Genomic DNA, 23,219 nt, shown 5'->3' with positions numbered 1-23,219 from the left:
GTAGATTTTAGATAACAGCCAAATAAGAATTATTATATTTATATAAATTATTTACATAAATTTGGATTATGCAAATTAGCTACATCATAGTCTACATAGCTCTAGGGAAGCAGCTGAGAAGCTTCCATTAATGCTATACCTCACAGTAAAGCACATCCCTAGAAATCAGGTATTCAAGGGAGTCATGTCTATTTGAGTAAGTGAGTGAATGAAGTAAGATTTAGAAGTCTTTTTTTCTCTCCTAACACATTAGTGGTGATATGTCACCTGATCTCACCAGTCAGATCACAGAGAGTGGGTTTACAAATTATGCATTCCCTGAATTCTATCAAAGAAATAAGCAAAACTACTGTAGAGAATCAACATAAAATATCTTTAAGAGTTAAATTTTTACTGCATATTTCACTAATAACAGAAATTTGTATTTCCATGATATATTGTTTCCAATATAACATAAGCAATATATTAATAGCAGAAAGGATAGAAGCATAGGCTCTGGAGGTACGCTGCTTGTATTGAAGTCCCTCCTCTGCAATTTATACATTGTGTCATTTACATGAATTTTCTAAACTTTCTAAACCTGAATTTCCTCATGATTCACATGGGATTAACATAGAGTTGTTAGAAAGATTAAGTGTGCAAATGAATGTGAACTGTTTGGCTAAGGGTTAGCTGCTACCATTACTATTATTATTAATATTATGCAGATAAAATAGAGAAATTGTTGCTCTTATAGCTCACTATATAACTGTTAATAATATATAAATATATATTTATCACCCATGTAGTTAATTTCATCAAAAATAAATAGTTCTGGCTCTGTGACCTTTGCCAAGTCATATTCCTAGTGGCTCTCTCTCCCCAAATCCCAAACTTCATCACTGTGTTTGTATGTATGGGGAAAGCTTACCTAAATGTTTGATATAGTGTATGAATAAAAAGCCCTTGATTTGGTAAGCACTTTAAAAGAGTCTTTGACTAACAAAAGTGTTTCTAGAACATGCTTTGCAGTGAGGAGTAACACCCTAAATCGCCTCACACTAAAAAGGTCAGGAATAGGGGGGTCATAAGCTCTTGGTTGCAGAAAGTAGAGGAGAAAGGGAGAAAGATTCTTTAAGGCCAACTCTGGCAAATAGTAGGCACTCAATAAATTTGGTGCTGCCTCTCTGATTGTTTATTTCCCATGTCCTATACTGTGACTACTCTTTGCTACCCTAAAATCTTTAATAAAAATTTGCTATACCTAATTATCTTGTGCCCATAGTGCTTAGGGGAATTAAGGAGTATTGGCTGAAAGAGGATGAAATAGGACCTTAGTTGCAGGAGACAATACCAATGGAAAGAAGTAGGTAGCAGCAGCAGCGAAGTTAGTTGCATCAAGATTAATCACTGATAAGGTAGTAAATGTTTAACAACTGGCTCTTAAGAAAAAAAAAAAAACTGATTTGTGGCATTTGCTGATTTCTATGGTAAAAATATTCCCTCAAGAGCAGATTTCAAGCTACCACATGACATCACTAAATGCAAAGCATGGAGGATTGCACAGAATTTACCATGGTGAGCCTCTATCTGCCGGCTCTAGTATGCCACCACCACCCTCCACCTTTCCCACACAACTGAGAAATGTAAATCATGATAAGGAGGGGAGAGACAGATACTATTTGGTCATTCACGTTCCCATGTATAATGGGAATGGTAATATTTCTTTCTATTATTAAGTCTGTTTTGAGATTTTAAATATGATTATGAATATGTGGCAGACCTTTGTAAACTCCAAAATGTCATCTAACATCGATGTGGAATATCAGTGAAAAGAAAGAAGACAATGATGGTCATAACCCTTTCTTTCAAAACATGCTTGAATTTAAACTTTGCTTCATAGGCTTCCTGGTGTTGTCAAATAAATGATGGTGCTCCTTACTTTGATACAATTACCAACTTTTATTCTTGTCAACTTTGGACTATTCTAATCACTGGTGTCTCATTCATGATTTTAAATGAAATGCTGATTGATTAACGATTTCTCATGTAAGATAATGTTTGCTCTAAAATTTTTATAGATACTTTTACTCAGGTTAAGGAAGTCTTTTCCTTTCTAATTTGTTAAGAATTTAAAAAATCATAAATAGGTGTTGAATTTACAATTTTTTGCATGTATTACAATTATCATAATGTTTTGTACTTTAATCTCTTAATGTGATGTATTACTTTAAGAATTAACACTAAAATATTCCTGCATATTTATGATGAATCCAATTTGGTTTGGATAATTTCTACTAAAATATTAGATTTGATTTGCTAAGTTTTATATAGGATATTTTCACCTATAATCCTAAGTCAAATGGGTCTAAATTTTCCCCTTTTTATAAAGTCATTATCTGAGTTATTAGGGTTATTATGTTGGGCCTACAGAATGAGTCTTACTGTTTGACAGAATTTTTATAAAACTTGGATGATCTGTTCCATTCATTTAAAATTTGGTAGAACTCATCAGTAGAGCCATAAAGACCTGACTTTTCTTTGTGGAAATTATTATAATTAGTACTTTATTTGTTGTAGGATTATTTAAATTTTATTGGTTCTAGTAAGATATACTTTCTTAGTAATTTGTCTATTTTGTTTAACATTTAAAAAATATTGATAGTTATTGATAATTTTCTGTTAATATATTTCTAATGTATTTAAATTGCTCTCTATGTAGTTGTGTTCACATTTCCTTTGTTATGTTACTTTTACCAAAAATTTTTCTACTTTGTTCCATTTTTCAAAGAACTACTACTTTTGGCTCTGTTGAGATTTTTCTGTTATGTTTGGGTTTTTTTTTTTTTTTTTTGGTTTGTTTTTGTTATTACATTGATTTCTGCTTTCTTCTGATTATTCTGTTAAACTTTTTGTATCTGCTTAACAGGGACATTTAACTCATTTATTTCAAGGTTCTCTTTTTCCTTAATGTAAAGATTTAAGGCTATAAATATAACTCACAGTGTTGTTTTTGTTACAGTCCTCATGTTTTGGTACTTAGATTTTTTCAACATAACTAAATTATAGCATATTTTTCATTTTAATATCTTTTATAATTCATGAGTTGTTAGTACTAACTTGTTTTGAATTTATGAACATACAAAATTTTTTTAAATTATGCATTTTCTCATTAATTTTTAATTGAATCATAGTCAGATAATCAGGTCTGAAAACTAACTTTGCTTTGAAATTTGTTTAGATTTATTTATTATTTTATATATGATCAATTGTTGTAGCTGTCTCATGTGCCTTTGAGGACAATATACATTTTATAACTGTTCCATATGAAATCTTTATATATGTATATTGGATAAAACTTATTAATTTTGTTCGTTCATATTCTTTTTTAAGTTTTTTAGTCTGCCTGATGTATCTATTGGATAAATCATCTAGATATTTATCTAGATATCTATCTAGATAAATCTATTTATCTAGATTTATCTATCTACCATCGACCATGTTTTTCCTGGAATAGTGCAGGTTTATGCTTGATGTGCCACAGCTATTATTCAGAGCACCCTTCTGCTTCCAGATAAAGCATATTTTGGAATTTTCTGGGCATTGATTGACCATTATGGTTTTCTGACTCCATTACTAACTCTACCTTATCTTGACATATTCCTTGATTGTCTTAGTGGCATTCAGTGCATTTTCAGTGAGTATTAAAAAAAAAACCAGTGTAAGTTTCACAGTCTAGTGGTCACCTTACTTTTATAGCATGTACATTGAGAACTTCTGGACCCAACTAAAATTAGATTCTAACACTGTTCTTGGCCCAATACAACTGAGCGAAATTTGTCTCCAAGGTAAAGATCAAATACTAAGTTCTTATTTTATTTGTAGCTTTTCATTTTTATAACATAAATAAAATGGTAATGCCAAAAAGCAGACCTTATTTATCAAGTCCTTAGTATAAGCTTAGCACTTTGTACTTTATTTTCATGACGTTCACTATGCAATAATTTAATCATTATTCCTTTTGTGCCAATAAAGAAATGAAGGCTCAGATACATAAAATATTTTTTCTAGGGTCACAGGCTGGGAAGTACATAAAATGGAAATTATATTAAGGTTATAGGACTTTAAAGCTTGTGTTTTTAATGGCTATGCTAGGTTTTAAAACTTGCTTTTTAAATAAAATAACTGAAAATAACCTGGAAAAGTTCTAAAAATTACAGATATTTTATTCTCATACTAAGTGTATGAGAATAAAAGTTTCCCTTTTTAAAAAGTATGTATTTAATTACTTATAATTATATATAATTTAAATATATATATAGATCTTTTTTAAATTTAATATTTTAAATAAAAGTATTGCTATTATACTATAGTCTTTTACAGATACTCTTCAAGGTAAATATTATAGAGAAAAGTATAAACATTTTTGGCAAAGTGAATTATAAATAATATTTTTATAATATTATCATGTCACAGTATTACATTGATTTACATTCAATATCTTATAAATTATCAAATTGTAGATACTCAGATGCATATTTTTCTATGCCAAAATATATTTTTCTAAATAAATAGTTAATGTGTGAAGAAAGTAGATTTTAAAAATCATGACTTCTAGAAAACAAATGAAATTACTAACCACTTAACTTTGGGCTGGGTGTTCCTAGTGCAGGTCTAGGATCTTTCACCAATATTTTGGAACCAGCTATGAAAAGAAATGAAAATGTTTACAAAAGTTGACATAATTAATTACACATAAAATCACACAATGTGATGCACTATCAATTTTATTATCTGTTATATCATATAGTTTTCTCCTATCCATCACAATATCAACCCCCTGTTGTACAGCTAACAACTTCAGTAATTACCCCCATTCCAGCGGAACAAGGGGCAGATTAGTGCTGCCTTATCATCCTGGGATACTATTTCTTATTTTAGAGGCATAAGCCAAACAATTAGAAGCTGAGGGCTAAGAATATGTTCCTGTTGACAAAAGGCAAAAACCATTTGGGTTGGGTTCACATTTAAGAATAAAAATTTGTTAAGATAGCTCATGGTGTCACCAGAAATTGCACAGACTCAAAGGCAAAATCTTTAAAGTTTTAAGCCAAACCAAAGGTGGATAAAAAAAAACAAATGAATCATTCAGGGTGCTGGAAGGGACTGGAAAGTTGTAGAAGCTATGACATGCAGTGCTTTGTAAACCATGTACTCTAAGAACAACATGATTTCTTAAAAGGAAACAGGGGAAGTGATTTGGGTGAACATCATTCTGGCTGCCAAATGAAGAAAAATTTGGAACGGAGCAAGTATTGATATGACCAGAGAAGTGAAGAGGCTGCTGCAGTAGTCTCAGTAGAAGTAATGCTGAGTTAGATTACCAGAAAAGGAAATATTAAAGCTATTGAAATCGTGGTGAATTTACAAGGATAGGAAAATATCTAAGGTGACTACTAAATATCTTATAAAACTGTATGATGGTGGTATCACTGGAATCGGGAATACCAAAAGAAGACTATATAAGGAAAGGAAATTTATGAATTTAGTTTTACATGTACTCAGTATTCACATGTCTTTTAAGAATTCAAGTTGAGATGTCAAGTAAGCACTTTATAACTCTGTAGCTAAAACAAGATAAATGAGCTAGAAATGTTAATTTGTATGTAATCTCCATAGAAGAGACTGTTGAAGCCATTGGCTTGAGTAAGATTACTTAAGAAAGAACAAAGGATGAAAAAGAGAGAAAAAGAATAAAGGATGGAAAGGATGAAAAAAAGAGTACTGAGCCTTTAGAACACCATAGGTAGGAAAGAAAAAGTTTATTTTAAAAATGAAGACTGGATACTCAAAATTAGGAGAAAATAAAACATTTATTCATTCAACAGATATTTATTGAATACTTTCCACATTTAAGGCACTAATCTAGATACTTAAATTACAGTTGTAAACACTGAAAAAAGTCTTGTTATGAGAGTATATTTTAGCTGGGGAGGGGAAGATAGGAGGACAGGGGTGTGGAGACAGAAAAAGACAAGAAAACGAAAGAATAAGATCCTCTCATACAGTAAGGACTTCTATCATGAACAATTTTTAGAAAGAAAAAAACAACCAGAATAATGTTCTGGCTTAAACAGTAAGAACATTTTAAGAAAGATAAAGTCACTGTCATTTATGAATGCTACAAGAGATAAAAAATTAGAAGGTCTAGAAATAAACACAAAAAGGTTTGCTAGATATAAGGAGAAGGGATTTATTGATGATCTTATCAAGAACTCCAGAAAATTTTCCTTTGCTTCTTCTTCTGGCAACATAACCCTTTTTTCTCTGGTAAACTCACTCTACCTCTTATGCAGATGGGAATTGCCTTGACTACACAGCAGTAGGTGGGATCATTTCACCTAGATCTGATCAAAGTACCCTGGCTGAGTAATGGCTTTAGAGATGGGCTCAGTTCAAAATTGTGACAGTCAGAGACCTGGATAATGCTTTCCTGACCAAACTTTGAGAAAGACTCCTACTAGGATGACTCTGGCAAAAGGGTATGGACACAGAGAAGCTGGTAGCGGTTTTCCCTACTCTAATGAGTTGAATAGTATATCCTCCAAATTCATGCTCACTTGGAACCTCAGAATATGATCTTATTTTAGAAATAGGGTATTTGTAGATATAATTAATTAGAGATCTTGAGATAAATTAATCCTTAATTTAGGGTGGGTACTAACTACAATGATGGGTGTCCTCATGAGAAGAGAAGACGCACAGAAATAAATGGGAAAGAAGGCCATATAAAGGCAGAGGCACAAATTGGAGTAAGGCTCTGAGCCAGAAAATGCTTGTCAGAAGCTGCCAAAAGTTAGGTAGAGACAAGGAATGATTCCTTTTTAGAGGGAGCAAGTTCCTTACAGAGGGAGCAAGTTCCTGACAACACCTTGAATTTAGACTTCTGGCTTTCAGAACTATGAAAGAATAAATTTCTGTTGTGTTAAGACACCCAGCTTGTAGTATTTTGTTATGACAGCCCCGAAAAAATAATACAACTACCTTGAAGAGAAAACTTGAAGAAGTAATTAAAGCAAGAAAAATCAGCATGGAGAAGAAGCTATAAAAGACCTGAATAATATTTCTGTGCCTCTGGATCCAGAAGTGTCTGCGTTACTCCTACTCTTAGAGTTGCTAGTGATTTTCCTTGTTCCTAAGCTAATTTGAGATTTTGTCTCTTGATCCAAGTGAGGCATCATAGTACAATTTCTTGTGTTAAAAACTTGTACAGAGAAAACTTACCTTCACAAACAGGAACTTTTCCGGTCCAGGTGTTATCAGATCTACACACTCTATGTTCTGTTCCACCTGCTAAGAAGAAGCCAGGCTGGCAGGTATAAATTAGTGTATACCCATGAGATGGAAGGTCCATTCCTACTACATTTGCATGAGCAGGAGTTTCTGGCTGTTTACAGCTGTGGGCTATATTAAGAGAAGAAAAAAAAATGCTAATTTTCTGTAGACGTGTTAAGAAATTTTTGAGACAGGAGTCACAATGTATTTTTGATATACTGTAATGCCTTTATATACCTTCAAATAATTATTCTAATGAACCAAGGAAAATGTATCAATGTTAATATATATATTGATTTCATTTTTTAGTATTTCCTAAACAATCATCTGTAGAACACTGGTAGATGTTAACAGATAAAATGAGAAAAAAAAGATGGGATAAATTCATAAATGTATACTATTATCACCATTTTAAAGAATCACAATGAACATAATTATTTTAAAGGATCTGTAAAGTCCTGCAGTAAGATATTTTCTTAGGTTTGTTAAGCTCAGGTTTTCTACACCAATTTTGTAAGTATTATTTTATGATTTTAAATTTATTATATTGATTTTACATTAAAAGTCAATTTTCTAAGGTTAAATACAACCACAGCTAATTACATTGCTCTGATATTAACACTTTCTAATAAAAGTACATTTTAATAATTTTTTTACATATAGAATTTTCTGGCTATGTTTGGGTTTATATACTAGAAGTATTGTTTTATTCATCTTTTTGTCTCCTTTTCACCACACAGCTATTCTAAAGGGCATGTTCTGAGGAATTCTCCTTTAAGGAATTTTGGGGTATTTAAGTGTTACAAGCCAACCAAGCATGTAAGATGACAACTCAGTGGAGTGTTCTGCTGCTTTTAAGTAAGCTGCTGAGCCATAGGGTCCCCCATGGTCACGTAGGTAGTTCTGAACAGGGCTAGAGAAAATTTACAGGGCTTGTTTGGGCTTAAGCAAACCCTAAAAGCTAGACACCTTCCTGATGAGTGTTTTCATTTCAGCTTACCCTTTACTTTTTTCCCAAAGAGACTTAGAATTAAAAAGACAGGAGAAAAGATAAAAAGGGGGAACTGGTGTGGAAGAAGAAACAAGTAGCTGATCAGGTGAAATTTATTTCTAATTGTAGGACAGGAGAGACCATTTAGTAAATTGGGCTTTGCTCTTATTTAATCTACACAGCAAGTGGTCTCAATTTAACTACAGTGACTATTTACAGGCTATAGGAAATTCTGAAATAGTTTTCAAATTTTTGATGAAGGTATCTATCAATATTTTACTTTATAGATGTTGCCAGTTATTTCTCAGAAAATGTTCAGAAGAATATTTTCATAAATGATTTTAAATAACTAAGAATCATTAGATTGGAGCCTTTTATATCACAGAGCACCTAAGTTTGATAGGATGTAGATCTATGAAACTAAAAACTAATCATAACTCAGGTGGCCAAACTAAGCATCACAAGAGCTTTTAAAAAAGAACAAAATTGTGCCTCATGCCTTCTGTCTTTTTTAGAAAGAGTGCTTCCCAGGGGGCATGGATTTATGATGTAGTAATAAAATTACATACATGAAATATGTTTTATAATAATCTAAAAATAAATTTGATACATATGTTGTATAGATATAAATTTATTTGCATGCCTGCAAGAAAAAAATGCATATAAATTCTTGCCCATGATAGTATTCTTACTCACAATACTTACGTATGCATTCAGGCTGAATTCCACTCCATGTAAGATCAGGGAGGCAAGTACGTGTTGTAGACCCTTGGAGAAGGTGTCCCTTTTTGCAATGGAATTGTACAACACTTCCTACCTATAAAAAATTAAAAAGAAAAATCAAATGTCCCAATGCAACTTCAGATATAGCAAAAAATAGAAAAAAAAAAAAACCCTGGGTGATAAAATGCTGTCAAATGAAATTCTGTATGGCAGAGTTGGAAGGAAAAGAAATTGAAATCTGGTTTAAAATAAAACTGGGAAAAAATTCAAGACTAAAGAAAAAAAACCCCTAGATCTCTTTGTCTGCATATCATCATCAAATAGTATGGTACCCACTGTATACATAGATGCTAAACTTTTTGCCATGAGAATTTGAAGAAAATATGTAAGATATGAAAAGGCCAATAAACTACATATGAATAAAAGATAGAGTTAGATAAAGATAAATAAAGACTGATAAAAATAGAGATGGAAATCAATGTAACTAACAACATAAGAGGCAAATGAATATTGAAGACAGTAAACACAATATGAAATTAGAGACTAAAGTGCTTATTGAAGGTTGTGGTGGTAACAGAAATATAGAACAGAAGACATACAGTTTGCACTAAACTTTTAAGGATGTAGAATTTAGATAATATACATGATGATGGCTCTCAAAATGTGGTGTTCAGGCCAGTAACATTAACATCACCTAGGAACTTGTTAGAAATGTAAATTCTGAGGCCTTACCCCAGATTCACTGAACCAGAAACTCTTAGGACAGGGATCAACAATTTGGTTTAACAAGCCCTTCAGGTGATTTTAATGAACACTAAAGTTTGAAAATGACTTTTATAAAAGTAGAAAAGATAAGAACATGATGAGAAAATGTATGGATGTTAAAATATACCTCATATGTTTTAGGGGAAAACAGAGCATATTTGATTGCTTGGCATGGATAGTTCACAAAGTGAGCAGGGAAATTGGAGGTGGCGGGGTAAAGCAAGGATATAGTAAATAAGAAAACAGATCGCAGAGTATTCTGGATCTGATCTTACTTGAATGAGTGATATCTGTTCTTTGAGACTTATTTCTCATCTATAAATAAGGTTGATATTATTATTTGCCTTGAGATTTCTAAAATCCATTCCAACCTGGGATGGCACATAAGTTTTAAATAATTTCTAGGTATAATGACTAAGCTGGAGACATAAGTAAAAGTCAGTTTCTAAAGGGTTTCAAATGGAGGCTATGGTATTTGAAAGAATGAAGAGTGGTTAACTCTAATTATGAGGCTGGCACTACCATTTTATATTTGAGTGGTTAAAAGCTAGACTAACTTGTTTGCAGTAAGCCTGGGGGCAGGGGGGAATGCCATTTCTTCAAAATATAGTATAAGAAAAAATCAACAAGATTTATTAAATGATGAGAGGTGGAGGACAAGATAAGGGATTTCTAGAGTCTACCACTTCAGACTTCACCAGCAATTGGAGTCTGAGTGTTCAATCTCAGTCAGAATTTATCGCTCAGACCCTGTTTTGTGCCTTCCCTTTAATCCTGCTCCCACCTGCTAAAGCAACATGAGGTTAAGCCTAAGATGACATAATTTGATACCAAAGTTCCATTTGAACCTCAAAACGCTAAATTCTACCATTTCTCACATTGTCATTATTACCCGGAACTGTGCTACACTGAAAACGTTCAATTCCAAAATTTATTCTCTGGCAACAACCTTTATTCTTCCTGTTATCTTGTGCTGTGTCTTCCATGATGCCCTCATTTTAACCTCTAGGAGATCTTCTTGATGCCCCATTTTTTCCAGGGCTACTACATTGATCTACTCCAGGAGACACCTTCCATATTGTACTCAGTACAAAGGAAGTTCCTTGAATTGTGCTCCAAAGCTTGCCATTCACATTCTCTGTGAAGTTGTGCAAAATGGTGGTACAGATTTTGACTTTCTAATATGGCCTAGATTATGTGACTGATTATATACAGTTTACAATTCTGTTCTTCAGTCAAACAAGTTCTACAAAACCCACCACTTCTATCAATCCAGCAATCCCACCTTAGATTATATTCCAGTAAAGTGCCACTTTTCACCAATACATCTTTCCTTCATTCAGTTCACCACCAAATGCTGATAATTTTACCTTCTAAATCTTTCTCGAACTGTCCCCTTTTTTCTTTCTCCACTTATATATCCTATTTTCCACAGGCTTTGGGTCTCACTTTAGCAGACATTGTATCACCAGAACGATTTTACCAAAATACAGATAGCTGAGCCCCCTGTCCAGAGTTTTTGACCTGATAGATCTGGAGTAGGCCCAAGAATCTGCATGTCTAACAAGATCCCAAAAAGCAGGTGATACTGCTGCTGGTGGTCAAGGACCACACTTTGAGAACTACTGTCATAGACAATTAAAGGAATCTTCTAACTTGTCTCTATTTCTCTAGTCTTGATCCCACTAAATTTATTTTCTACACTGAAGTCAAAAGTTTTCTATGAAATAAGAAGTTTGACCTTATTATTCTTCCTAATATTTTTATTAGTGCATCACACATTAAGATAAAGTTATCGATATATTATATTAATATGGCAGATAAAGGCCTCCATTACCTGACCACTGACCATTTTTCTAACATCATTAAACACTTATTTTTAATCAATATATGCTCCAATAATATTTAAGTTTTGTATTCTCTAAACATATGCATATTTTCATGGTGTTCCTTAGGCATGGAATGCCTCTCCTAACTGAAGAATGGATCAACTGAAGGAATGGAGACCAAATAATTTAATATAAAATTATTTAATTACTTAAAAATATTTAACATGTATATCAGTTTCTTTTTTTAATTTTTTTTTTAAGTATGAATCTTGTTCATACTTTCAGTGATGAAAGTCATCATTATTATTACTGAGAACTATACGTTTGCCCAGGGCTCTCTTTTTTTTTTTTTCCTGAGAAATGGTCTTACTCTGTCACCCAGGCTAGAGTGTGGTGGAGTGATCACAGCTCACTGCAGCCTCCAATTCCTGGGATCAAGAATCCACCCCATCAAGAGTCCACCACAAGCTCCTGAGCAGCTGGTACTACAGGCACAGGCCACTACTCCCAGGTAATTGTTTTTTTAAATTTTTGTAGAAATGGGGTCTCACTATGATGCTCAGGCTGGCTTCAAGTGATCCTCCTGCCTTGGCCTCCCGAGTAGCTGGGACTACAGATAAGATCCTGCCCAACTCAAAATATTTAAAAAAATCTCTATAATATCTCTTACCTGAATTACTTTTTATTTTTATTATTTTATTTTATTTTATTTTTATGTTTTTGAGAGTCTCACTTTGTTGCCCGGGCTAGGGTCCCCTGGCATCAGCCTAGCTCACAGCAACCTCAAACTCCTGGGCTCAAGTGTTCCTCTTGCCTCAGCCTCCCGGGTAGCTGGGACTACAGGCATGCATCACCATGCCTGGCTAACTTTTTCTATTTTTAGTTGTCCAGCTAATTTCTTTCTATTTTTAGTAGAAATGAGGGTCTTGCTCAGGCTCACTCTTGCTCAGGCTGGTCTCGAACTCCCGAGCTCAAGCAATCCTCTTGCCTGGGTCTCCCAGAGAGGTAAGATTATAGGCGTGAACACATATAGTTGTGAGAACTCTAGCATAATCCATCAGGAAGTCCAAATTTGTAAACTCATATCATAGGAAGTAGGGCCTTCTTGGACCTGCTAGTCAAGGCTGGGCAAGAGACTCAAGGACAGAGGCATTCATAAAAAAGAAAACTTTTCTGCAACAAATAAACCTGACACTAAAATAGCCACCTGTACAACTAATTAAGGAATGTCTGGTGTAAAAGAAGCCCAGGGTCTATGAAGACGGTGAGAACATTTGCCTATTCCCTGTGCAGCTCAACTTCTCCAGTCTCAGGATGATCACCTGTGTTGACTGCCTTCTTTGTGGATTGTCAAGTATTTTCATTTGCTCTTACTGAAATCTGCAAATTAATATGCAGGGTCACTTATAAATTCCCCCCAAAAGGCAATCTAGGAATAGCCATCACCCAGAACAAAGCAATCATATTTATATTAAAATCAGTTGATTCAATGAAGATATATGCATTTCAATAATTTGGCTTTGTACAGTATTATCACAAGACTCTGTTTTGATTCCCCACCATCCTATCTGATTAATTTTTTCCCCTTAACTTTTTTTTTTTTTTTTTTTTGTGAGACAGAATCTCACTCTGTTGCCTGGGCTAGAGTGCCCTGGCATCAGCCTTGCTCACAGCAACCTCAAACTCCTGGGCTCAAGCAATTCTTCTGCTTCAGCCTCCCGAATAGCTGGGACTATAGGCATGTGCCACCCTGACTGGCTAATTTTTTTCTATATATTTTTAGTTGGCCAATTAATTTATTTCTATTTTTAGTAGAGACAGGGGTCTCGCTCTTGCTCAGGCTGGTCTTGAACTCCTGAGCTCAAATGATCCTCCTGCCTCGGCCTCCCAGAGTTCTAGGATTATTTTTTTTTGTAGAGATGGGATCTCTCCATGTTGCCCAGGCTAGTCTCTAACTCCTGGCCTCAAGTGATCCTCCCACCTCAAGGCTTCCCAAAATGCTAGGTTTACAGGTGTGAGCCACTGCACCCAGACTGTAATATATTTTTAAACAACTAATTTATATATTTTTTTATTATGTGTTTATACTAAACATTTCACCCAAGAAAAATCTAGGTAGCTTCTAATAAAAGACATAGACACATTAAGATTAATAAAAATAAAGTAGAATGGGCAAAATTATAAAAATGAAGAGATAACACATATGCTTAAGATGCAAGGGTTTTTTATTGACTAAGCATCAACTTTGGCCTGTGATTCCTGGTTTAAGAAAAGTTTAATTTTTTTGAGTTTGTATTTAAAAACAATAAGAAGATTTTAATTGAAAAAATATTAATAAGTTTTTGTTTCATAATTCATGTCATACTCATCATTTAAGGTAATAAAATACTGTGTAAAATGTTTATCTCATTCAATGTAATAGATACTAATATCAATAATAATAGGGAATCATGCATTATCACTATGGTTATTTTAGTGAGGTTGAATATCTTATGGTTAAATATCTTGAGGTTAAATAGTAAAATTAAAAACATTTCATATCTATAATAACTTTATGTAGCAAGCCCTAAATCCAAATAATATATCTTGCATTGCCCAGAGCTCAATTTAAGGAGCAATACAGCAGTTAATGCGTATGTGTGCTTGGTATTTACTCCATAATTAATCTAGCTGTTTATCAATCATTTTGGCAGCTATTCCCTTCACTACCAATCTATTTTTAGCCAAAGATATTCCAATTTACAATATTTTGAATAAGAAGGGAAAACATATTAAGTATCTTTTTTCAATGATAGAGTTTTCACCATCTCTAGCAACAGGTGATATATTATTACACTTTAATAATTATATTTGTGTTAAAAAATCTACTACATAAATCTATATAGAAAAAGAGTAAACAAATGAAGACATTAGAGAGAAAACTAAGAAAATTATTTGAGTGCTTCTGCAATTCATAATTCTCTTTTGCCCCTCCCAGAAGTGGGCTCCCTACAGCTGGGATTTTACTTCAAAACTCACTACTGGCCATCTTATCAAAGCATGGTGAATACAAAAGTTGGGGCATTCTGATTCTTTCTCTTGAAATTTGGAACTGAAATTGAGAAAATTACTTTCTGTATGTGGCTGAGATGTAAATAGAAATGATGCACATTTGGCCATATGGCCAATCTGCAGAGAGAAAATATGAGGCAGAAAAATAGAGAGCAATAGAAAAGACAGAGTACTGCTGTCCAGTGCCAACATTCTGGGTTTGATGGGTCTCACCTGGATTCCTTCACTTGGGGTCTTGGACATACCCGCACATAATTTGTGATGCCTTTAGGCTTAAGGCTCAAAACAGTTTCTGTTATTTGCAAGCAAGAGTTTTTCTCAACTGATAAAGTTACCTTTTTCATAAAGACCATATTCATCTCGAATTCACAAATTAATTGGTATTAGAATTATATAACTTTTTTATTGTGTTGGCTTTATACATATTTAGTTAACATATTTAGTATATATGTACATACATGCATACCTGCCATATGCATGTATAAGAGCTGATGTCCCTAATTTAAAATACTCAGTAAATTTTTAATTTTAATTATTAATTTGAAGTCTAGTCTACTTATATTGATCCAGATAGAATATAATAATCTAATAGATATTTATTAGCCCAAATAATACAAACTCAAGGTTAGGTTAACTTTGTGATGACATTTTTCATCGATTACAATATAATTATTAAAATGCAGAGTTAATGATTCTATTCATTTTGTTGGATGACTCTTTTTAAACTTAACCATTTCCATCTCCATTCTCTCAAAAAATATTTACTAGAAAAGACTCATATTCTTCAGAAAATCGTCCTGATTTAGTGCAGAGGCACTAACATTAAGACTCTGTATTCTATCAGGATGCTGTCATCAATTTGCTCTGTGATCAAAGCAAGTTACATTCAGTTTCTTCGTCTATGTGATGATGAGGACTAATGCTGTGTAGCTAGTTGTCCATTTTTCAGGATTTAGATCAATTGATACAAACTTTTATAGATAAATGAATCTAAAGTTCTCTAAAAACAGTGATAAAATAGAGACTGAGACTCGTTTTTACACTTTTTTATTACCTATACAGGACTGAGGGAAACCAGAAGAATTGGAAATGCTATCAAATCAATGTTCATACTGTGCCTGAACTGTAGATAAATGGAAACTATTTTTAGCAACAAAAATATGGCACCTCAGATGAGCCCTTCCCTTAGAAATGGATGTTCTTCAAGTTCACACTGAATTTCACACATAATAGCACAATTTAGAAAACCCTGCAACAAAAGGCAATTGGGTAATGTGTAAATTGGCTATTTCCTTTCAGAATCAGTATGCACTTTGGCTCCCCTTGGCCCCCTGTAACAGAAAACTAGCTGAATCTGTACCTAAAATTTAAATTGGAAAAAGGGAGAAAGAAAGTCATACACACATGACTGGGCATGTTAAAGAATTCTAATATAACATCCAACTATGTGTTGTATAATAAAATCTTATAGTGATTTTCCAGAAATTTCCCACATCAATGTCAATGTTTAAAAAAAATTTTAGTCTTATATACAATTAATGCCTTACTGAATAACCACATTTTATTATTTTTGCTGTTTGTCTCAGAAGTCTCTTCTTTAACTTCTTTCATCTTTACTTTTCATCACTATCCCCGCTTCTTGTACAGTTTATTCATTTCCTCCCTCACTTATTCTTACTTACTATCTTTTACATACTTCATATGGATTTTCCTATGCTTACTACTATCTCCACTTTTTCTTTTATTTTATCTTGATGTTCAGTTAGGATATTTTATTGAAGCATATTTTTCTTCTCCTAATTTCCTTTCACTCTTTTCTTGTCCATTACCTTACCTTAATGTATTTATGAATGCAGATATAAGCATACAAAAGTGACTTTTTATTGTTTGTGTCAACAAGTTTATATGCATATGATCCAAAGAAACATTTTGTCCTAGTATTACACTAAATGGAAATATCTATTTAAAGTACCCACTTGAAATCCGAAAGTATTGTTCTGAGATCCATGCCGTGGCACACCTGGGTTTTCACACGAGGTACGGGTGGGTTCTAAAGTGAAGATTAAAAGCATAATATTCCTTTAAAATTCATAATGGTCATATTTCTCTTATACAAAACAGTTTTAAATGACTAGGGGTTTAGTGAAAGCGAATCGGGTAATAGTAAAGAATGCAAATCTAATAGCATCTCTCCATTGATAGAAACCTGCTAATTTGAAATCAAGAAATTCAGGTAGACTACATTTCATATGAATTATGCAATTCTTGAACTTTGAACCCTTCTAAAATAAAAGCACTTGACATCTAACTAACTCTGTGGCTACAAAGTTAAGGAAAAATAAAGGATATGAAAGAAGTACACATGCATAAAACATTTGCTCAAGGACCTTGCTAAATGATGATTTCAGGCAGGGTAATACTCCCCTGTATTTTTTCCAGAAATAGGATTTAGTAATTTAGATTTCACTGATTCAGGTATAAAGAATGGTAGATAATCTCTGAGTTGGTTTGTTTTGCATGACAGGTTATTTGGTTAGGTTACCAAATATGGCATTTAATTTTAGGATTACGGAAATGTACTTATGGCCAATTTGAAATCAATATATCTTTTGGATATTTTTGGAACAAGTCTCATTTCATATGAATATGCTTTATTAACTTTAAGATCTAAATAAATATCGGTACTTAATAACACCATTAATCTGAAAGCTTTCTTTTTTTATTTTACTGATAGACAACAAAATTATTTCAAATGTTTCTTCTGGAAGCTTAAAGTGCCAAAAATAATGTCATATGTTCTACCAATACTCATTTTCAGTGCCTTCTAATTGCTTCAATATGTTACATTGGTTTTTCATATTTAGCCAACTATAGATTATAGGATAAAGAAAACCACTAAATGTCACAGCTACCTATTAATTCCAAAATTACTGAGCATAATGAGCCTTTAATTAATATTACCTATGCAGTGAGGTGACGAACCACTCCAAGTGCCATCTGCTTGACATATTCTGGTGCTGGATCCTACTAATATGAAAGGAGAATTGCAGCTGAATGAAACCTCAGACTGGTATATAAAACTTTTGCCTTCTCTTTTTCCTTGGGAAGGTATGCCAGGGTCACCACAAAACTTTGCTGAAAGTGAAAACAAAGACATTTATAGCTAAGATTTAGAATTTAGTAGAGTACACAGTTTAGAAAAATGGTGACCACTAAATAGAATATTGCACTAAGGTGACATATTATCCAGGATAATCTATTCCAATGAAAAAAATTTTATATTTTCTAGCTTATATCTACATGAACAAGTACCAAATAAAAAGCAGTGTAATGTTCAAATAATTAGCTTAATTCGGATATTTTCCACCTACTAAACTACCTTAATAAATACAGACATTTTTATAGTTTTTGTTGTTTTGTGACAATAAGATTCAAATCACATATTTGTACTTACAAGCTGCAAAGTTGAAATATACTTTTAAAAAGGCATATAATTCATAGAAATTCTGTCAAAAAGAACCAACCCATAGTATTCCAGAGTGTACTCTACAGACTGCAATGCCATTTTACATATATATAAAATATATGGTTATTTGTTTAATATACTCTGAATACTCTGAACACTTGAAGCATATAACCTAGTATTTTACTGCCTTCCTCTTCAAAATATTGTTGGTATTTTTTAAGAGAAAAGGCCACCGGAGTCCAAATCTATACAAAAGTAAAGCATCTCAATGCCCTACAACAATGTCTGAAGAGATCGACTGGACAGAATTTCTAAACATATTGACTAGATGATTCCATTCAACATATTTATTAAATATTAAAGACAAACACCATTTTATGTGGTTTTGGACACTTGGACATATCAGTAAATAGAATAGCATTTCTGCTCTTGTGGAGTTTTTGTATTTGTGAGGGAAGCAAACAAACAATAAACACAATAAATAAGTTTTAAAGAGAAGGTAATATGTGGGTAGGCAGTAGATCCTATGAGAAAAAATAGTTCAGGGGAAGAATATCAAGACTCTGTGTGTGTGTGTGTGTGTGTGTGTATGTGTGTGTCTGTGGTGGCTGGTAGGAGATGAGGGAAGTTTTAAATAACTGACAAAGGTGTTGCTTACTTAGAAAAGAGGAAGAAATACAATGTTTAGCCATGCTTATATCCCAAGGGACAGCATTCTGGTGAGGATAAACAGCACTGCCAAAGCCCTATGCTGGGACATGTCTAGCAAGTTGGAGGAAGATAAGGAGGCCAGTGTGGCTGAAGCAAAGTGAGCATGCAGAAGTGCCTGGGGGGATGAGATCAAATGGTTTCAAGTTGAGTAGATAATACAGGCAAATGTACCTATAGCAAATGCTTTCAATATTTTTTATTGTGGTAAAAATACATAATTTATAATTTATACATTTAACTATTTTGAAATGTACTCAATTTTTAAATATGCTGGTTTAGCATCTGAAAGCGTATTTCCCTCTACAGTAAACAAATAACAAGTATAAATATTGCCTTAAGATGGTTATAGTTGGGTGACCATGAAATGTATCATCCAAACCAAGACACTTTTGAGAGTGAAACCAGGACTCTAAATAAAGAGGATACCTGCCAAGACAACAGGAATAAACTAGGAATGCCCAAACTTATTGGGATGCATGCATATCTCAATTATAGAATACCATAGTCTTGGGCTCCTTATTCAAAGAACGATTTTTTTCTGACATTCAAGACTTTAGGATAAACTTGAATTTTCAAACTTCTTTTTAGTAACATTATCTAAATGTTTGAAACAGTGAAAATTAAAAGTAATCATTAAATAAAAATTTAAACAAAATAGAAGGGAAAAGTTCAGAGTAAAGTAACACAGTTAAAATAACACAATAACCATTGGTTTATTGTGTTCTAATTTTCACCATCTCTTAGATATTGTAAACCTTTGTGCTACTTGGTATTCAAGCACTTCTGAAAATAACGTATATCATCACACCCTAAGGGCCAAGAATATGGTCATATTAATCTTTGTATATCTAGCACATTTTGAATTCAATAACTATTTCCTCAGTAAACATCATGAATGGCATTTCAGCTTGAGTGATTATTATTTCATAACCTGTTTCTGAAGTGTTTCTCTTGCATAATTCTGCTAAGTCATTCATCTCAGAATCTTATCCCTATTCAACAAAGAAAATAAAGGAGGAAGACTCAACAACCTAAATTCCTCAATTCCCTACCACCCTCTCTGAATGTCATTCCATCTGTTTTCTATCTGTGTATTTGCTTATAGTAAACTAAACAACCTGCTGATGGTCAGGTTTAAAGGCTTATCACATAAGATTTATTTTTAAATGGCTTCAGTTCACAAAGACAAACTTTAAAATGAAAGGACATATCTTTAACAAAATTAAAGAGAAAAAGCATTCCTCTTTATAAGGTCTCTAAAATAAAAGAATTTGTCTACTCGGTGAATAAGAGCATTGTCTCTTAAGTCCACCTTTTCTGAACTTGAATTCATACTCTGCCATTTACTAGCAACATGACTTTAGGCCACATATGAATATAGCTGGTTCCCTGAATGGTGGCAAAAATACACTGTGTCCTTTCAATTTGATTTCCTTCTCTGAGCTCAAATATCATTATCTATGAAATGTCATGACCAAACATATTTCCCAGGAGCTCTGTTATGTGTAGTAGAAATGATACATGTAAAGAAGATGAGGCAAAGTTTGCCTTATTGAATTTGGATAGCTATTCTAATTCAAATGCCAATAAATATTTTATTATTTGTATTTTAATAGAATCAGAAATAAAATACCATACCAAGATAACTTCTTGATCATGCTTTTTCTTTTTTTTTTGGTCATATCAAACAAACAAGCAAACCTGCCATAAACCCATCTTTGTAAAACCTCTTTGACCCTATCTATTCTGGAGTAGCCATGGTGTATCTAGTCTTCTTCAGAAAACATTCGTATTTTCTAAGATGATCCTTACCATGAATCGTAATTTTAAGGGCCAATTTGTGTGACATCAACATTAAGGCATTGGAAAAGACTTATTCTAAAAATCATATTACAACACCTGGAAGAAATCCTTTGGCTGTTACATGAATTGCAGTCTAATAGACTACAAATGTAATAATAATTTAGTTTTATCTCTCATGCTCAATCTAACTGGATAATAAATACATCTCTGGAGCAAATGTATCATGAGTGATCTGATGAACAAGTACAATGATGGTGTGTGTGCTCAGTGTTTGCCATCACTTAATAGGAGTATTTTCAAATAAACTATGCCAAGGTACACCTAATAATTTGTCTCCAGTTAGTCATCATAATTCGCTAGTATGTCTATTAAATATATATTTATTTTATACTAAAATATCTGTTTCATTCAAAAGAATATTTATATAAAATGACTTCTAGTAAGTTATTAAATGACTATTTATGAACCTGACACTCAAGTAATTGAAAATTGCCAATACTGTTGCAATTCTTTGTGAGCCCCACCCAGATAGTATCCCTTTTCTCAAGCCCAGAGTAGCATACTTTGTCTCATCCTGAATTCTAGATTTTTCATTTACATACATTTCTTGGTAATTTTACCACATTTATGTCTGTGTGTGTGTCTATTGTGTATATATATGTGTATAAATATATATGTATATATAAGCACAAAATTGTTTAACTTTACCACTAAAAACAATGCTAATGTCATTATTTTTATACATGTCTCTTCAGGCACATGTAGGGCATACACCTAGAAATACAATTTCTGGGCAATAGACTCTGCATGTCTTTAACTTTACTAAATAATGACAATTAGCTTTGCAATTGGTTGTGTGAATGTACACATTGATCAAGAATCTATAGAAATTTACGTTGCTCCACATCTTCACCAATACTCGATACTAACATTTTTCTTCAATCTGTTGGTTAGAAAATAGCTGTCCATATCTTTTGCTCATTTTCTTGTATTGTCTTTTTGTTTTAGAAGATCTTTATATTCTAAATATTATCACTGTTTTCAATATATATGGATTATATTGTCCAAGTTTGTGCTTGGTCTTTGACAATAAAAAATTTTAAAATTTTAATGTAGCTGATTATTTCAGCTTTTTCATGTATGAATGATACCATTTGCATCTTGATTAAGAAATTCCTTCTTAACTCGAGGTCATTTAAACACTTAATATTTAAAACTTTTATGTTTAAATATTTGATAAATCTGTCACTGATTTATTATTTGGTGTGAGATGTGTGTGTATGTGTGTTTGTGAAACTCTGATAAAAAATGATAATCTTTTATCTCTATGTTTACTTTGGTAATTTTAGATGTATAATCACAATCATTATTATGACACATGCCATCATAAGAACTTGATTTGAATTAACATGTAGAAGTGACATGGATTTATTGCAGAAAGAGATTTGAAAGTAAATTATAGAGTATTCATCTAAGACAAATTTGACATAAATAAGAATAATTTTTCAGCAGAATTAATCTAAGAGGATCTTTACTTTGAAAAATAATTTTGAAAAGTAATAAAACAAAGCAGGTTAGCCTAAAATTTGGAGTCTGAGCAGAAGGAATATCATGATTGGATTACATGAAAAGTAGCTACATTGGTAAATACTGGTTTTCTTTGAATTTTAATTAGGCATTGGAGGGAGCTTAACAATCACATATTGGTTCTAGAAAAATTTGAAAATTTTAAATAACAGCTGTTACTTAAAATATAATTTTAAGTATGGAAATGATACTTACGTAAGCACTGTGGTACTTCACCACTCCAGGTACCATTCCCTACACAAGTCAAAACAGCAGGAAAGGATAGTTCATAGCCTGGAGAACAGATGTAGCTTATACTAAAGCCCCAGTCGAAATTTGTTCCCTCCAGCCTTCCATTAGAGATCTGGGGAGGAGTTGGGCAGGTAACAGCTGCAATTACATTAAAAGTGATTAGACACAGCTGTTGAAATGTCCTGGGTGTAAAAAAATACAAATAAATATCGTTAGAGGAAGCATATGTGCTAATTTAACCTTTTTGAGGACAATATGGTGTGACATGTTTTATTCTCCTGGTAGTATTCCTGAGACATCCCTGAAATTAATCCCTCTAGGATGCAACTTTTTCTTGGCAACATAATGGCTACTGCTTGTCAGAGATTCTCTTACAAAATAGCAAGCTGCCTGACATCTAGGGGAAGGCAAATGGAGGGTGACCTTCTATCTAGTATACCGTAACTGATAAATTATTGGTTTTATATAAAATTATCTTCAATGACCTTTAGATAGACTGAAGAGCTGGGTTGTTTGGTTATATATAGTGTCACTATTGTAACCAGGGAGTTTGGAAGTAGTTCTGTGTCTTTTGAAAACATAGGTCATGAATCTGTGATTAAAATATTTGGATATTAAAATATTCAAATTAGTTCTCTTTTAAGCACTTAGGTTCCTATGCTAAAACTTATAGAATTTATAAATGCATTTTTAAATTTTTAAAATTTATCTTGTTTAAATTGCTTCAAGTTGTTCTCAAGTAAAGACA

General features: G+C 32.8%; 1 protein-coding gene across 5 annotated transcripts in view; it reads right to left on the bottom strand.

Annotated features, from left to right (window-relative positions):
• CSMD3 (CUB and Sushi multiple domains 3) overlaps positions 1-23,219 on the bottom strand; it is a 1,101,621-nt gene that overhangs the window by 14,767 nt on the left and 1,063,635 nt on the right. For all 5 annotated transcript variants that reach the window (XM_076005068.1, XM_012781857.3, XM_076005066.1 and 2 more), the window contains 6 exons: positions 22,436-22,609; positions 17,635-17,808; positions 16,650-16,723; positions 9,011-9,122; positions 7,264-7,443; positions 4,619-4,684 (listed from right to left, as the gene is read on the bottom strand). In XM_076005068.1, the coding sequence (XP_075861183.1) occupies positions 4,619-4,684; positions 7,264-7,443; positions 9,011-9,122; positions 16,650-16,723; positions 17,635-17,808; positions 22,436-22,609 (780 nt within the window). The remainder of the gene's footprint in view (positions 1-4,618; positions 4,685-7,263; positions 7,444-9,010; positions 9,123-16,649; positions 16,724-17,634; positions 17,809-22,435; positions 22,610-23,219) is intronic.

This window comes from Microcebus murinus, chromosome 7, assembly GCF_040939455.1.
Source record: "Microcebus murinus isolate Inina chromosome 7, M.murinus_Inina_mat1.0, whole genome shotgun sequence".
Taxonomy (NCBI): domain Eukaryota; kingdom Metazoa; phylum Chordata; class Mammalia; order Primates; family Cheirogaleidae; genus Microcebus; species Microcebus murinus.
Note: the sequence above shows the minus strand (reverse complement) of the source record. Positions and strands in the feature narration are given on the sequence as shown.